Genomic DNA, 17,571 nt, shown 5'->3' with positions numbered 1-17,571 from the left:
ATTGACTACAGAGATTTTCCAGAGCTGTTAGGATTCCTGAGGCAGTGGAAAATCCATAGAATTAGAAGTGGTTGGACTCAGAATGTAAGGACCGACGCTGGAGACGAGAAGAGGGGGAAAGAGTGGGAGCAGGCGTGACAGGAATACCCCTCTAATTCTACGACTGCAGCATTACATGCCTGACAGTACCAGAACTGGGTTCAATACATGTGTATTTGATTATTTGTTGTGTAAATACTTGTTTTTTTGTGTATTTTAGTATTTTCAAATAATCTGGCCCAAATCAAATAGTAATTTTCTATAAAAGCTTACTAAAAAAAATATGTATACAAAATACTTATTTCCAAATACATTATTTCAAATTCCAAACAGACCTGGATTCAAATGTATGAAATATTTAAATATTTATATTTGAATATACACTTGTCTGTGTATTTGAGTATTTCCAAATACATTCCAATATTCAACTCCTTGTGTTTTCAAAGAAAATATATTGAAGTTCTTACTTCCAAATGTCTTTGAAAGTAATTGAAATACCCTGAATAGTATTTGAACCCAGGTCTAGACAAAACGACAGCCTCACCCATGTAGGCAATGATGAATAGCTGCAGATGTTTATGGATGAAATCCTACATTATGCAAATTAGGACACGGAAAAGGGTTTGACGTCCCATTTCCATGGCATTTGTCTTTGAATTTATTCAATGTAATTAGAGTTCTACAGTATTTCTAGCGTGAAATGTAAAGAAACAAGAGGGAAAGGCCTTTTTCCATGACAGGAAAGCACAGGAGGATGACACAGTCTGCCAGACCTAGCTAGCCCCTGGCATGACACACACACACACACACACACACACACACAAATACAAATACAAACAAACACAAACACACAAACAAACACAAATACACACACACTCATACAAATACACACACTCATACAGACATACACAAATACACACACACACACAGCCCAGGGAACAGCAATTGTCCTTAGTCAACCCACACTGTCTCGTGGAGCTAAAATGCCTCCGCTTTCTTTTACTTCACTTCAGTTTGCAGTTAGACTGCAGTTCCTTGGGCTGTGTGTGTGTGTGTGTGTGTGTATATTTGTGTGTGTGCGTGCATGCTTTTCCCTGGGACAGTGTCAGTCGATAGATGCACAGTGACAGGTCCTCTCTCTCAGCTCACTGTGTGTGGGTGTTGCTTATGCCGTGTGTGTTACGGGTGCTGTGTGTGGGTGTTGCTTGTGCCGTGTGTGTCTGTGACAGCAGCTGCAGAGGACAGACCAGCTTGAGGACAGATAGATGCACATACACACACAAACAAACACCCACACACCACACACACAAAGACAAACATACACACAGTATATTGTTATAAAACCACCTGGCTCATTAAAATCAGACTCAAACCAGATGCGAACTGAAAACGTACATTTATTTTTTATTTTTGGAAGGAGAAAAAAAATGGAACAGAAATGTTATTTCAAATGGACTCTACGTACAGCTTTCAATCTTCTTCCCGAGATGAAAGACTTGTCTACTGTAAATTCCTCCTGGCGTCTGTGTGTGTGTGTTCGCTCATGTTTGTGTTGGAGTGAGCTAGAGGAGTGCAGGGGTCTTTGATTTTATGGTGCAGGTTCAGTCCAGTGCTCTTCATGACTGGTCTGTTCTCTCAGGGTGTTAGAAGGGATGTATCCTCCTGTGCTATTCCATTCCCCTGCAGGTACTTCCTGATTCAGATTACCTTAAATCATGAGTATGCATATGCACGAGCAGGCAATCCTTATATATATATATATATATATATATATTAACATCATATTTCCTTGCGTGTCATCCTACTGACTAACTCCCTTCAGTCACGTCGCTGGCTTTGATCTTAGCCCCGTTAGCCCTGCACACTGTGTGTGTGTGTGTGTGTGTTTGAGAATTACATCATGTTCAACTGTCGCATATCCTCCCTCTCAGTGGACGACATTAGGAATCAGATAACCATTCTGTCCCCACCCCTTTACACTGATCTAGACCATTGATTTACAACACCACTTCAACCAGCCCGACTCAATAGTGTGTGTGTGTGTGTGTGTGTGTGTGTGTGTGTGTGTGTGTGTGTGCTCCACAAAGTTGGTTCTTTGAGTATAATAGGCTACACGAGTGATATAGGTGTCTTGACCCATACATAGCCACAGGAAGCAGGGATGCTGAAAAATCAGAATGAAAAAAAGGTATTCACAAAAGTAGTGCACTGGGCCTTTTACTAGTCCTGTATTAGTGGGCAATTTTTTGGTTTTATGTGATGTCTTACAATGTGTGTGAGAGATGAGGTCAGTCTCATGCCATTGTAGAACTTTCCTTCCCCCCCCACTTCAGCCTCAACCCACCAATGTCACACACACACACACACACACACACACACACACACACACACACACACACGGTGACAGGAATCAGTCAGGTTGCCAAACTGCCCGCTGTCACGGCAACCCCTGACATTTCCAATCATCAGGGAGAGAACATTATGAAAGGATAGAAAGGGCTGGAGAGAGATGGGGGGGGGGGGGGGGGGGAGTGAGCGCGAGAGCGAGAAAGAGAGAGATATGTTTCCCATGTCAATAAAAGCCCTTAAATTGAATTGAGAGAGAGCTAACAAAGTGGAAAAGAGGCAGGGCAAACAGCTTGGTGATGCTTTGATGTCAGTTATGCTGATGGCTATATTGTAGATATCCTGTATACTTAAATGAACACACACTGTATCAATCATTCAATCAAATGTATTTATAAAGCCCTTTTAACATCAGCAGTTGTCACAAAGTGTTTATACAGAAACCCAGCCTAAAACCCCAAAGTGCAAGCAATGCAGATATAGAAGCACGGTGGCTAGGAACAACTCCCTAGACAGGAACCTAGGAAGAGACCTAGAGAGGAACCAGGCTCAGAGGGGTGGCCAGTCCTCTTCTGGTTGTGCTGGGTGGAGAGGAACCAGGCTCTGAGGGCTGGCCAGTCCTCTTCTGGCTGTGCTGGGTGGAGAGGAACCAGGCTCTGAGGGCTGGCCAGTCATCTTCTGGCTGTGCTGAGTGGAGAGGAACCAGGCTCTGAGGGCTGGCCAGTCATCTTCTGGCTGTGCTGGGTGGAGAGGAACCAGGCTAAGAGGGCTGGCCAGTCCTCTTCTGGCTGTGCTGGGTGGAGAGTATAAGAGTAACGTGACCATCGTTCTTCAAAATGTTCAAACATTCATAGATGACCAGCAGGGTCAAATCACAGTGGTTGTAGAGGGTGCAACAGGTCAACACCTCAGGAGTAAATGTCAGTTGGCTTTTCATTGCCAAGCATTCAAAGGTTGAGACAGCAGGTGCGGCAGAGAGAGAGGAGAGGGGGAGGGGGGGGGGGGGGGGTCGAAACAGCACGTCCGGTGAACAGGTCAGGGTTCAGTACCAATGTTTCCCCAACTATTACAGAAGCAAAGTACCCACCTACCACTAATTTCTGTTACCTCTCCCAGCCCAAGACATTTGGTACAGCAGTTCTTCAGTTCAAAACCAGGGTAGCACCAGTCCTGTCTGCTCAATAGTCGTTTAGACTCCTGTTTGTCAACCCTGGTCCTGGTGACCCACAGCAAATGCTGAAATACACTGATCTAATGCACAGTTTCTCAATCCTGGTCCTGGGACCCAAAGGGTGCCATTTTTGTTTTTGCCCTACTGTACCACTCACACACTTCCTTCAACTAATCAACTCCTCATCGAGCCTTTGACTTGAATCAGGTGTGTAGTGGTAGGGCCAGGATTGAGAAACATTGATCTAAAGCAGTAGTTCCCAAACTGCGAGGGGTCGGCGGGGGGTCCCCTGCTGCGAGGGGTCCCCTGCTGTATCCTACGTGACAGTGTTCTAATCTAGCCGATGATAATGTTGTGTGCCTCTGTTGCCTGTTCAGTGAAAACATCTAGAGGCATGTTCAGTTACTAGTAGCGGGGTATTGAGCCCTGGGTACTACTCGGTAGTATTGAACCTAGAGTACACATCACTCCAGAGGCGACAGTTGACTTTTCTACATTTGAGTGTGCCGTGTCCTCTGATGTGTGTTTGTCCTCGGATTTGTGCGTGTTAGGTCTGTAAGTGTCTGTGTAGGTGTGTCTCTTCTGATGTGTGTGTATGACATTGTAAGTGTGTGTCCTGTCTCTGTCTGTCAGGTCAGTCAGCAGGATGCACCGGCACAGAGGAGGCCATGGAGGAGGAGGTCCTCAGGAAGTGGAGCTAACAGACGAAGAGAAGGAGATCATCAACAGTGTTCTGGCTCGGGCTGAGACCATGGAGGCCATGGAGCAGGAGAGGATAGGGTGAGACAGAGAGAGAGAGAGAGAGAGAGAGAGAGAGAGAGAGAGAGAGAGGGAGGGAGGGGGAGTGGGGGGCAAAAATGAGAAAGAGACAAAACTGTGTGTGTGTGTTTGATCTCTCCACCCTATGTGGTTGGCGACCTGTCTGGACAAAAGACAGCATGGCCAGATGGTGAGTCTGGCAGTCTGATGTGTGTTGCGTGTATTTACTGTGTGTGTGTGTGTGTGTGTGTGTGTGTGTGTGTGTGTGTGTGTGTGTGTGTGTGTGTGTGTGTGTAACTGTGTCTGTGTGTAACTGTGTCTGTGTCTGTGTGTTCTGCAGGCGTTTTGCCACTAGGTTGGACAGTATGAAGAAGACAGCATGTGGAGATGGTCACTCTCGCTGTCTGCTGTGTGGAGAGACGTTTGGCCAGCAGGGAGTCAACTCCGTACTCTGTTCCCACTGCAAGAAGGTAACTAGCACACATAATAGAGCTATGTAGAGAGTCTGGACAGTTATCAGAGGTCCAAGTCCTGTAGGTCTCTGTGGTTTCTCGTCTTCTTTTGTTCGACTTACTACTTCATGTTGCTTTGAGCAGAGCTGATTCTGTCAGTAGTCTGGTATGTGCTCCTAAATCCTTTCTGTCGCTCTCTTTGTCTAGCTCCCAAACTGTGCCTACATTTGTCCTACACTCTCAGAAAAAAAGGGTTCTTTAGCTGTCCCCATAGGAGAACCCTTTTGGTTCCAGGTAGAACCATTTTTGGTTCCAGGTAGAACTCTTTTGGGTTCCATGTTTAACCTCCGGGGGAAAGGGTTCTACACGGAACCCAATAGGGTTCTACCTGGAAGCAAAAAAGTGCTCTTCAAAGGGTTCTCCTATTGGTAGAGCCGAAGAACCCTTTCAGGTTCTAGATAGCACCTTTTCTTCTATGAGTGTATCATAAAAATAACTCTGGTTTAAGTAAGTGTGTGCATGTGTGTGTTTCTGCTCGCAGCATATGTGCAGTAAGTGTGGGATTCAGAACAACAGCCGCTCGTCATGTCCTGTGTGGGTCTGTAGGATCTGCAGCGAGCACAAAGAGGTGAGAGAGAGAGATGGAGAGTGGAAAGGAGGGGTGGAATGATAGAGAAACTATAGGTTGAAGACCAAAACAAATGTCGTTTTAATGTATACCCCACGAATACGCCTTCATGTTAATAAATAATTAGAAAAGATTGTGTTTGTTTGTCCCATCACAATCAAAATGTATGGGGGAGAGAGAAGGGTTCAGCTGTTCAGACTTAATCACACTCGCACTTATTTTTTGGGTTGGCTTAGTCACCCCGTTTCACAGTATTGTTTAGTGCTGACCCTGTGTTCGGTGAAACCGCTCCCCAGGGAACCTTTAATTAAATGGCCCTACCTGTCAGTCCAATGTGAGATAACTCATCTGCTAAGCACGCTACCCCTCCTCTCTCACTCCATCTCAATCTCGTTCTCTCCATCAAATGTTCTCTTTCTCTGTCTCTCCCCTCCCCCCCTCTCTCTCTCTACATCTCTTCCTCTCTCTCTCTTTCTCTCTGTCTCTCCATCTCTCTCTCCATGTCTAGATGTTGAAGCGTTCTGGAGCGTGGTTCTTTAAGGGCCAACCCCAGAAGGTCCTCCCTGCTCCCCTGCCCATCTCCAGGCCCAGAGGGACAGGTAGAGAGAGCCCCCGTACCCTGAACCCCACCCATCACCAGCCCAGTACCCAGCCCTATGCCCGTACCCAGACCCAGCCCATCTACCAGCCAGACGCTGGTGCCCAGGACTGCACAGAGCAGCAGGAGCAGCAGGGTAACTGCTGCTCCAACACAGAGAACCAAGGTGAGCAGTGGAAACAAGCATTAAGATTTCACGACTCGTTGGACTTGCATGAGAGGTACATGCAAAAGCTTGTTGGGTATTTCAACATGTCATCTTCCTCTCTCCGATCTTGTCTCAGAGCCCACCGATGAGCCCCCGTACTCCAGCTCAGAGCAACAGGACCCAGAGGGGTATAGCTCTGCTCAGACACTAGGGGGCGTTGCTGTGCAGGAAGAGATGGTGAAGAACCAGTCTAAGTTAGGCTCCAGACCTCCCACAGCCAGGGGGAGAGAGAACACGCCAGCTCCAGCTGACTCAGTCGCACCACAGGGTACGATTGTAGGGTCAGCTCGCCCAAATTACAAAATGACGTATTTTTCCTTACCCACCCTAAAAGCAGTCAATGGATAATAACTGCTTTGGTTTTGTTTGCCTACCTGTTACCGCCAACCGCTCAGATGCATAATCCCTTCTACTTGGAGATTGAGACTGACTAAATAGCTGCGTTTCTCTACCTCAGCCCCTGCGCCCGAGGAGAGCAGACACCCTCACCAGAGGGAGGATAGAGCCCCAACTCCAGTCGGGGAGGAGAAACCCACTCCTGCCCCCAAACCCACCCTGGCAGCACGCCCAGCCCCCGCTCCTGTCGAGGACGATGACAACGAATATGACTCTGATGAATCCAGTAAGTGTGTGTCCTTCTATAACACATGTACCTTTTTATTGATTTCAGTCACTTCAGACATTTGATGACTTCCTCTACCTTGTCACTAAGCACGACCCTCTACATACCGTGTGCATACAGTCACCATCAGTCTTTATTAGACCACTGGGAAATTTGGTTCCCAAGCAGGGACATTGTAGACCAACCATATGAAACACATATTCTAATGCACACACATACACGCTTCCTCTCTGTTCTGTTATTCTCTCTCTCTGTCTCTCTGTCTCTCTGTCTCCCTGTCTCTCTCTCTCTCTCTCTCTCTCTCTCTCTCTCTCTCTCTCTCTCTTTGTGTCTCTCTGTCTTTCTGTCTCTCTGTCTCTCTGTCTCTGTCTCTCTCTCTGTGTGTGTGTGTGTGTTGGGTGTAGGAACCAATCTGAGCATGATGTTCTTTTGTTCTGTCCGCATCAGCCACCCTGGGGTTACTGGAGTTCACTCTGCATTATGAACAGGAGAGCAACGCGCTGCACTGCAATATAGTCAAAGCCAAGGTATACACACATACCGCTAGCTTCAGTGACATGCTTGAATGGTTCATCTTTAGGTTGATATTCTCTATTTCTAATCTTCTGCTCTCTCTCTCTCTCTTTCTCTCTCTCTCTCTCTCTCTCTGTCAGGGCCTAAAGCCGATGGACTCTAATGGCCTAGCAGACCCTTACGTCAAGCTGCACCTCTTACCTGGAGCCAGTAAGGTAACTTCCAACACTTCTGGTTGTAGTAGGCCTGTTTCTGCTGCCTGTTGACACAGACTTGTATCACTCACAGAAGTTCCAAGAGAATAAAGACATTTCAAATGTCATATTATGTCTATATACAGTGTTGTAATGATGTGCAAATAGTCGGCCTTTATCAGTAACAAGGCTTTGCTCACTGAGTCTGTACATTCCTTCATTTTGGGTCAGTCACAGTGGCCAGATACTCTGCCACTGTGTACTCTCTGTTAGTGCAAATAGCATTCTAGTTTGTTCCGTTTTCTTGTTAATTCTTTCCAATGTGTCAAGTAATGATCTTTTTGTTTTCTCATTATTTTGGTTGGGACTAATTGTGTTGCTGTCGTGGGGCTCTGTGGGGTCTCTCTGTCTCTCTCTCCCTCTCCATCTGTCTCCCTGTCTTCTGCTCTATTTCTTCCCCCTCTCCCCCCCCTCCACTCTCCCTGTTCCCCCCTCTCCCCGTCTCCCTGTCTTCCCCCTCTCCCTGTTCCCCCCTCTCCTCTCTCCCCGTCTCCACAGTCTAACAAGCTGCGTACTAAGACACTGAAGGGCACTCTGAACCCAGTGTGGAATGAGACTCTGGTGTACCACGGTATCACTGACGACGACATGCAGCGCAAAACGCTACGGTAAATACAGGCAGGCTCGCCCATACCACATAACACCACTGTATATGTGTCACCCACTGGGTCATCTGAAATGAAAACGTTTACGTTGATATTGGCCTAGTTTAGTTCCCTGGCTCTCCATTTACATCAGTTAGATTTCCCAGGGCTAAAGGGAACCAAGACAATAAAAACTCTTCGGTGATGATACAAAACTATGTAAAAAAAAAAAATAGAGAATAGAACTCCTCTTCCTGCTTCCAGGCTGTCAGTGAGTGATATGGACAAGTTTGGGCACAATGAGTTCATCGGAGAGACGCGTGTTGCTCTGAAGAAACTCAAAGCCAACCAGAAGAAGAACTACAGTGTGTGTCTGGAGAGGGTGGTCCAGGTAGGAACTACAACAGTGTGTGTCTAGAGAGGGTGGTCCAGGTAGGAACTACAACAGTGTGTGTCTAGAGAGGGTGGTCCAGGTAGGAACTACAACAGTGTGTGTCTGGAGAGGGTGGTCCAGGTAGGAACTACAACAGTGTGTGTCTGGAGAGGGTGGTCCAGGTAGGAACTACAACAGTGTGTGTCTAGAGAGGGTGGTCCAGGTAGGAACTACAACAGTGTGTGTCTGGAGAGGGTGGTCCAGGTAGGAACTACAACAGTGTGTGTCTAGAGAGGGTGGTCCAGGTAGGAACTACAACAGTGTGTGTCTGGAGAGGGTGGTCCAGGTAGGAACTACAACAGTGTGTGTCTGGAGAGGGTGGTCCAGGTAGGAACTACAACAGTGTGTGTCTAGAGAGGGTGGTCCAGGTAGGAACTACAACAGTGTGTGTCTGGAGAGGGTGGTCCAGGTAGGAACTACAACAGTGTGTGTCTGGAGAGGGTGGTCCAGGTAGGAACTACAACAGTGTGTGTCTAGAGAGGGTGGTCCAGGTAGGAACTACAACAGTGTGTGTCTAGAGAGGGTGGTCCAGGTAGGAACTACAACAGTGTGTGTCTGGAGAGGGTGGTCCAGGTAGGAACTACAACAGTGTGTGTCTAGAGAGGGTGGTCCAGGTAGGAACTACAACAGTGTGTGTCTGGAGAGGGTGGTCCAGGTAGGAACTACAACAGTGTGTGTCTGGAGAGGGTGGTCCAGGTAGGAACTACAACAGTGTGTGTCTAGAGAGGGTGGTCCAGGTAGGAACTACAACAGTGTGTGTCTGGAGAGGGTGGTCCAGGTAGGAACTACAACAGTGTGTGTCTGGAGAGGGTGGTCCAGGTAGGAACTACAACAGTGTGTGTCTGGAGAGGGTGGTCCAGGTAGGAACTACAACAGTGTGTGTCTAGAGAGGGTGGTCCAGGTAGGAACTACAACAGTGTGTGTCTAGAGAGGGTGGTCCAGGTAGGAACTACAACAGTGTGTGTCTGGAGAGGGTGGTCCAGGTAGGAACTACAACAGTGTGTGTCTGGAGAGGGTGGTCCAGGTAGGAACTACAACAGTGTGTGTCTGGAGAGGGTGGTCCAGGTAGGAACTACAACAGTGTGTGTCTGGAGAGGGTGGTCCAGGTAGGAACTACAACAGTGTGTGTCTAGAGAGGGTGGTCCAGGTAGGAACTACAACAGTGTGTGTCTAGAGAGGGTGGTCCAGGTAGGAACTACAACAGTGTGTGTCTGGAGAGGGTGGTCCAGGTAGGAACTACAACAGTGTGTGTCTGGAGAGGGTGGTCCAGGTAGGAACTACAACAGTGTGTGTCTGGAGAGGGTGGTCCAGGTAGGAACTACAACAGTGTGTGTCTGGAGAGGGTGGTCCAGGTAGGAACTACAACAGTGTGTGTCTGGAGAGGGTGGTCCAGGTAGGAACTACAACAGTGTGTGTCTGGAGAGGGTGGTCCAGGTAGGAACTACAACAGTGTGTGTCTGGAGAGGGTGGTCCAGGTAGGAACTACAACAGTGTGTGTCTGGAGAGGGTGGTCCAGGTAGGAACTACAACAGTGTGTGTCTGGAGAGGGTGGTCCAGGTAGGAACTACAACAGTGTGTGTCTAGAGAGGGTGGTCCAGGTAGGAACTACAACAGTGTGTGTCTGGAGAGGGTGGTCCAGGTAGGAACTACAACAGTGTGTGTCTGGAGAGGGTGGTCCAGGTAGGAACTACAACAGTGTGTGTCTGGAGAGGGTGGTCCAGGTAGGAACTACAACAGTGTGTGTCTGGAGAGGCTGGTCCAGGTAGGAACTACAACAGTTTGTGTCTGGAGAGGGTGGTCCAGGTAAGAACTACAACAGTGTGTGTCTGTGAGGGCACGCATCCAGGTCCGGAGAAAGTTGTAACCTTTGCATTGTGGATGCAACTGTGCAAATAATCATGATATAAGTGATTTCACCCCCACTCTCCCCCTTTGCTCCCCCCTCTCCCAGGTGAAGAAGGCAGGAACAGGAGGCTCAGCCCGGGGCATGGCACTCTACGAGGAGGAGGTAAGACTCGCCTGAGACAGGATTTACACTCAGGATTCACACTTCACGTTCACACTTAAGATTTATGCCTGTAACTCCGGTGAGGGAACAAAATTGTAGCTGAATGCTGACATCACATGTATTATTCATTTCCATTGAATTTAGTAGGAACTTTTTCTGCACCCGTTAGGCTTCCTTGCCTTGCTATCTATTGTTGTCTCCACAAGATAAATACCTTTCAAGGATAGGAGGCTGTTGAGGGGAGGACGGCTCATAATAATGACTGGATTGAAGTGAATCGAAAGGTATCAAACACAAGGAAACCATGTGTGTGATGTGTCAATACCGTTCCATTCATTCCATTATTATGAACCCGTCCTCCCCAGTTAAGGTGCCACCAGCCGCCTTTATAATATTCATCTCTGTTTCAACTGTGACCTGTGGCCCTGTTCTATATTCCCGAAGGAAATGGTTTTTTAGTTGTACTGTCAGAATAACTTGCACCCAGAGTTGGCCACACATTACATAACTCAGACGACATCACGTACAGTGCCAATTAGAAAGTATTCATATCCATTGACTTATTCCACATTTTGTTGTGTTACAGCCTAAAATCACAATGGATTAAATAAACACATATTCTCACCCATCTATACGCAATGCCCCATAATTCAAAGTCAAAACATGTTTATTGAAAATGAAATAGAGAAATATCTCATTTACATACAGTATGTATTCACACCCCTGAGTCAATACATGTTAGAATCACCTTTGGCAACGATCTCTAAGAGCTTTGCACACCTGGATTGTACAATATTCGCACATTATTGTTTAAAAAAATGATTCAAGCTCTGTCAAGTTGGCTGTTAATCATTGCTAGACAGCCATTTTCAAGTATTGCAATAGATTTTCAAGACAATTTAAGTCCAAACTTTAACTAGGCCACTCAGGAACATTCAATGTCTTCTCAGTAAGCAACTCCAGTGTATATTAGGCCTTGTGTTTTAGGTTGTTGTCCTACTGAAAGGTGAATTTGTCTCCCAGTGTCTGTTGGAAATCAGACTGAACCAGGTTTTCCTCTGGAATTTTGCCTGTGCTTAGCACTACTCCGTTTATTTTAACCTAAAAAAAAACTCCCTAGTCCAGTGGTCACCAAGCTTTTCTGAGTCAAGATCACTTTCTGAGTCCAAAAGAAAGCTGAGATCTACCACTCAGATTTAAAATCAAATTAAAATTAAAAACAGAAGCAAACGCAACATTAACCTATTAACCTATTAAAACAGTTCTGTAGCAATGAGGTTTGTCCAGTAGGCTATAGGCCCAATGCATTACCACTACCACCATTAGCTATGCTTTAATTGCCCTGCCAATGTTGCTCTTCTCAGACCATTTTTAAATGTCAACATTTTCAGTATATGGTCACACTGGTAATAGATCATTTGTTGTATTACTTGTGAGGTACAGCTGAGTGAGCATAATAATTTGTTTATTTTATTGGACTGATGGTCTCCATCTGATGGGAGGAAACCTGGCACCATCTTGCTGTAGGGATGTTTTTCAGCAGCAGGGACTGAGAGATTAGTCAGGATCAAGGGAAAGATGAACGGAGCAAATACAGAGAGATCCTTGATGAAAACCTGCTCTAGAGCACTCAGGACCTCAGACTGGGGTGAAGGTTCACCTTCCAACAGGACAACAACCCTAAGCACACAGCCAAGACAACGCAGGATTGGCTTCGGGACAAGTCTCTGAATGTCCTTGAGTAGCCCAGCCAGAGCCCGGACTTGAACCCGATCGAACATCTTTGGAGATACCTGAAAATAGCTGTGCAGCGACACTCCCCATCCAACCTGACAGAGCTTGAGAGGATCTGCAGAGAAGAATGGGAGAAACTCCCCAAATACTGAGGAACACAAACATTTCTAAACCTGTTTTTGCTTTATCATTATTGGGTATTGAGTGTAGATTGATGAGGGAAAAAAACAATTTAATCCATTTTAGAATAAAATGCACTGTACAGTACATGCATGGATACTGTACATGTCATGAAAATCTTTGATATGTTAATCTATATTGGAAAAATGTTATCGTAGTGGATGTAAATCCACTTGCAAATCTTCTTGTCTGTGCGTGTGTTCGTACATTTCTGTGTGTGTGTGTGTCTTACAGGTAAAGGAGGATGCAGAGGAGAGGGGTCGTATCCTGGTCTCTCTAACCTACAGTACCCAGCAGGGTCGTCTGATAGTGGGAGTGGTGCGATGTGCTCACCTGGCAGCTATGGACTCTAATGGATACTCAGACCCCTTCGTCAAGATGTATGTGTTCTATTAATCTAGCTACAAATCAAATCAAAAATCAAATCAAATCAAATTTTATTTGTCACATACACATGGTTAGCAGATGTTAATGCGAGTGTAGCGAAATGCTTGTGCTTCTAGTTCCGACAATGCAGTAATAACAAGTAATCTAACTAACAATTCCAAAACTACTGTCTTGTACACAGTGTAAGGGGATAAAGAATATGTACATAAGGATATATGAATGAGTGATGGTACAGAGCAGCATAGGCAAGATACAGTAGATGGTATCGAGTACAGTATATACATATGAGATGAGTATGTAAACAAAGTGGCATAGTTAAAGTGGCTAGTGATACATGTATTACATAAGGATACAGTCGATGATATAGAGTACAGTATATACGTATGCATATGAGATGAATAATGTAGGGTAAGTAACATTATATAAGGTAGCATTGTTTAAAGTGGCTAGTGATATATTTACATCATTTCCCATCAATTCCCATTATTAAAGTGGCTGGAGTTGAGTCAGTGTCAGTGTGTTGGCAGCAGCCACTCAATGTTAGTGGTGGCTGTTTAACAGTCTGATGGCCTTGAGATAGAAGCTGTTTTTCAGTCTCTCGGTCCCAGCTTTGATGCACCTGTACTGACCTCGCCTTCTGGATGATAGCGGGGTGAACAGGCAGTGGCTCGGGTGGTTGATGTCCTTGATGATCTTTATGGCCTTCCTGTGACATCGGGTGCTGTAGGTGTCCTGGAGGGCAGGTAGTTTGCCCCCGGTGATGCGTTGTGCAGACCTCACTACCCTCTGGAGAGCCTTACGGTTGAGGGCGGAGCAGTTGCCGTACCAGGCGGTGATACAGCCCGCCAGGATGCTCTCGATTGTGCATCTGTAGAAGTTTGTGAGTGCTTTTGGTGAGAAGCCGAATTTCTTCAGCCTCCTGAGGTTGAAGAGGCGCTGCTGCGCCTTCTTCACAATGCTGTCTGTGTGAGTGGACCAATTCAGTTTGTCTGTGATGTGTATGCCGAGGAACTTAAAACTTGCTACCCTCTCCACTACTGTTCCATCGATGTGGATAGGGGGGTGTTCCCTCTGCTGTTTCCTGAAGTCCACAATCATCTCCTTAGTTTTGTTGACGTTGAGTGTGAGGTTATTTTCCTGACACCACACTCCGAGGGCCCTCACCTCCTCCCTGTAGGCCGTCTCATCGTTGTTGGTAATCAAGCCTACCACTGTTGTGTCGTCCGCAAACTTGATGATTGAGTTGGAGGCGTGCGTGGCCACGCAGTCGTGGGTGAACAGGGAGTACAGGAGAGGGCTCAGAACGCACCCTTGTGGGGCCCCAGTGTTGAGGATCAGCGGGGAGGAGATGTTGTTGCTTACCCTCACCACCTGGGGGCGGCCCGTCAGGAAGTCCAGTACCCAGTTGCACAGGGCGGGGTCGAGACCCAGGGTCTCGAGCTTGATGACGAGCTTGGAGGGTACTATGGTGTTGAATGCCGAGCTGTAGTCGATGAACAGCATTCTCACATAGGTATTCCTCTTGTCCAGATGGGTTAGGGCAGTGTGCAGTGTGGTTGAGATTGCATCGTCTGTGGACCTATTTGGGTGGTAAGCAAATTGGAGTGGGTCTAGGGTGTCAGGTAGGGTGGAGGTGATATGGTCCTTGACTAGTCTCTCAAAGCACTTCATGATGACGGAAGTGAGTGCTACGGGGCGGTAGTCGTTTAGCTCAGTTACCTTAGCTTTCTTGGGAACAGGAACAATGGTGGCCCTCTTGAAGCATGTGGGAACAGCAGACTGGTATAGGGATTGATTGAATATGTCCGTAAACACACCGGCCAGCTGGTCTACGCATGCTCTGAGGGCGCGGCTGGGGATGCCGTCTGGGCCTGCAGCCTTGCGAGGGTTAACACGTTTAAATGTCTTACTCACCTCGGCTGCAGTGAAGGAGAGACCGCATGTTTTCGTTGCAGGCCGTGTCAGTGGCACTGTATTGTCCTCAAAGCGGGCAAAAAAGTTATTTAGTCTGCCTGGGAGCAGGACATCCTGGTCCGTGACTGGGCTGGATTTCTTCCTGTAGTCCATGATTGACTGTAGACCCTGCCACATGCCTCTTGTGTCTGAGCCGTTGAATTGAGATTCTACTTTGTCTCTGTACTGACGCTTAGCTTGTTTGATAGCCTTGCGGAGGGAATAGCTGCACTGTTTGTATTCGGTCATGTTACCAGACACCTTGCCCTGATTAAAAGCAGTGGTTTGCGCTTTCAGTTTCACGCGAATGCTGCCATCTATCCACGGTTTCTGGTTAGGGAATGTTTTAATCGTTGCTATGGGAACGACATCTTCAACGCACGTTCTAATGAACTCGCACACCGAATCAGCGTATTCGTCAATGTTGTTGTCTGACGCAATACGAAACATGTCCCAGTCCACATGATGGAAGCAGTCTTGGAGTGTGGAGTCAGCTTGGTCGGACCAGCGTTGGACAGACCTCAGCGTGGGACCCTCTTGTTTTAGTTTCTGTCTGTAGGCAGGGATCAACAAAATGGAGTCGTGGTCAGCTTTTCCGAAAGGGGGGCGGGGCAGGGCCTTATATGCGTCGCGGAAGTTAGAGTAACAATGATCCAAGGTCTTTCCACCCCTGGTTGCGCAATCGATATGCTGATAAAATTTAGGGAGTCTTGTTTTCAGATTAGCCTTGTTAAAATCCCCAGCTACAATGAATGCAGCCTCCGGATAAATGGTTTCCAGTTTGCAAAGAGTCAAATAAAGTTCATTCAGAGCCATCGATGTGTCTGCTTGGGGGGGGATATATACGGCTGTGATTATAATCGAAGAGAATTCTCTTGGTAGATAATGCGGTCTACATTTGATTGTGAGGAATTCTAAATCAGGTGAACAGAAGGATTTGAGTTCATGTATGTTTCTTTCATCACACCATGTCACGTTAGCCATAAGGCATACGCCCCCGCCCCTCTTCTTACCAGAAAGATGTTTGTTTCTGTCAGCGCGATGCGTGTAGAAACCCGTTTGCTGCACCGCCTCGGATAGCGTCTCTCCAGTGAGCCACGTTTCCGTGAAGCAAAGAACGTTACAGTCTCTGATGTCCCTCTGGAATGCTACCCATGCTCGGATTTCATCAACCTTGTTGTCAAGAGACTGGACATTGGCAAGAAGAATGCTAGGGAGTGGTGCACGGTGTGCCCGTCTCCGGAGTCTGACCAGAAGACCGCCTCGTTTCCCTCTTTTTCGGAGTCGTTTTTTTGGGTCGCTGCATGGGATCCGCTCCGTTGTCCTGTTTGTAAGGCAGAACACAGGATACGCATCGCGAAAAACATATTCATGGTCATACTGATGGTGAGTTGACGCTGATCTTATATTCAGTAGTTCTTCTCGACTGTATGTAATGAAACCTAAGATGACCTGGGGTACTAATGTAAGAAATAACACGTAAAAAAACAAAAAACTGCATAGTTTCCTAGGAACGCGAAGCGAGGCGGCCATTAAGTCGGCGCCGGAAGTAGTATGTACACTGTCTGTCTGTCTGTCTGTACAGTGGGGCAAAAAAGTATTTAGTCAGCCACCAATTGTGCAAGTTCTCCCACTTAAAAAGATGAGAGAGGCCTGTAATTTTCATCATAGGTACACTTCAACTATGACAGACAAAATGAGAAAAGAAAATCAGGAAATCACATTGTAGGATTTTTTTATGAATTTATTTGCAAATTATGGTGGAAAATAAGTATTTGGTCACCTACAAACAAGCAAGATTTCTGGCTCTCACAGACCTGTAACTTCTTCTTTAAGAGTCTCCTCTGTCCTCTACTCATTATCTGTATTAATGGCACCTGTTTGAACTTGTTATCAGTATAAAAGACACCTGTCCACAACCTCAAACAGTCACACTCCAAACTCCACTATGGCCAAGACCAAAGAGCTGTCAAAGGACACCAGAAACAAAATTGTAGACCTGCACCAGGCTGGGAAGACTGAATCTGCAATAGGTAAGCAGCTTGGTTTGAAGAAATCAACTGTGGGAGCAATTATTAGGAAATGGAAGACATACCACGCAAGATCTCACCCTGTGGGGTCAAAATGATCACAAGAACGGTGAGCAAAAATCCCAGAACCACACGGGGGGACCTAGTGAATGACCTGCAGAGAGCTGGGACCAAAGTAACAAAAGCCTACCATCAGTAACACACTACGCCGCCAGGGACTCAAATCCTGCAGTGCCAGACGTGTCCCCCTGCTTAAGCCAGTACATGTCCAGGCCCGTCTGAAGTTAGCTAGAGAGCATTTGGATGATCCAGAAGAAGATTGGGAGAATGTCATATGTCATAATGTCATAACCTTTTGTTAAAACTCAACTCGTCGTGTTTGGAGGAGAAAGAATGCTGAGTTGCATCCAAAGAACACCATACCTACTGTGAAGCATGGGGGTGGAAACATCATGCTTTGGGGCTGTTTTTCTGGAAAGGGACCAGGACGACTGATCCGTGTAAAGGAAAGAATGAATGGGGTCATGTATCGTGAGATTTTGAATGAAAACCTCCTTCCATCAGCAAGGGCATTGAAGATGAAACGTGGCTGGGTCTTTCAGCATGACAATGATCCCAAACACACCGCCTGGGCAACGAAGGAGTGGCTTCGTAAGAAGCATTTCAAGGTCC

At 46.7% G+C, this 17,571-nt stretch overlaps 1 protein-coding gene across 1 annotated transcript in view; it reads left to right on the top strand.

Annotated features, from left to right (window-relative positions):
* Positions 1-17,571, top strand: part of LOC110523833 (rabphilin-3A) — a 42,575-nt gene that overhangs the window by 20,543 nt on the left and 4,461 nt on the right. Inside the window, exons 2-13 of the mRNA XM_090234843.1 lie at positions 4,190-4,336; positions 4,656-4,785; positions 5,309-5,395; positions 5,904-6,159; positions 6,278-6,469; positions 6,659-6,823; positions 7,271-7,350; positions 7,477-7,551; positions 8,089-8,198; positions 8,439-8,565; positions 10,559-10,615; positions 12,764-12,909. Of these exons, the coding sequence (XP_090090969.1) occupies positions 4,203-4,336; positions 4,656-4,785; positions 5,309-5,395; positions 5,904-6,159; positions 6,278-6,469; positions 6,659-6,823; positions 7,271-7,350; positions 7,477-7,551; positions 8,089-8,198; positions 8,439-8,565; positions 10,559-10,615; positions 12,764-12,909 (1,559 nt within the window). The 5' untranslated portion in view covers positions 4,190-4,202. The remainder of the gene's footprint in view (positions 1-4,189; positions 4,337-4,655; positions 4,786-5,308; positions 5,396-5,903; positions 6,160-6,277; positions 6,470-6,658; positions 6,824-7,270; positions 7,351-7,476; positions 7,552-8,088; positions 8,199-8,438; positions 8,566-10,558; positions 10,616-12,763; positions 12,910-17,571) is intronic.

Source organism: Oncorhynchus mykiss, chromosome 5 (assembly GCF_057628025.1).
Source record: "Oncorhynchus mykiss isolate SJ-2025 chromosome 5, ASM5762802v1, whole genome shotgun sequence".
Classification (NCBI taxonomy): domain Eukaryota; kingdom Metazoa; phylum Chordata; class Actinopteri; order Salmoniformes; family Salmonidae; genus Oncorhynchus; species Oncorhynchus mykiss.
The sequence above is the reverse complement of the archived record's forward strand: the minus strand, read 5'-3'. Positions and strand labels throughout refer to the sequence as shown.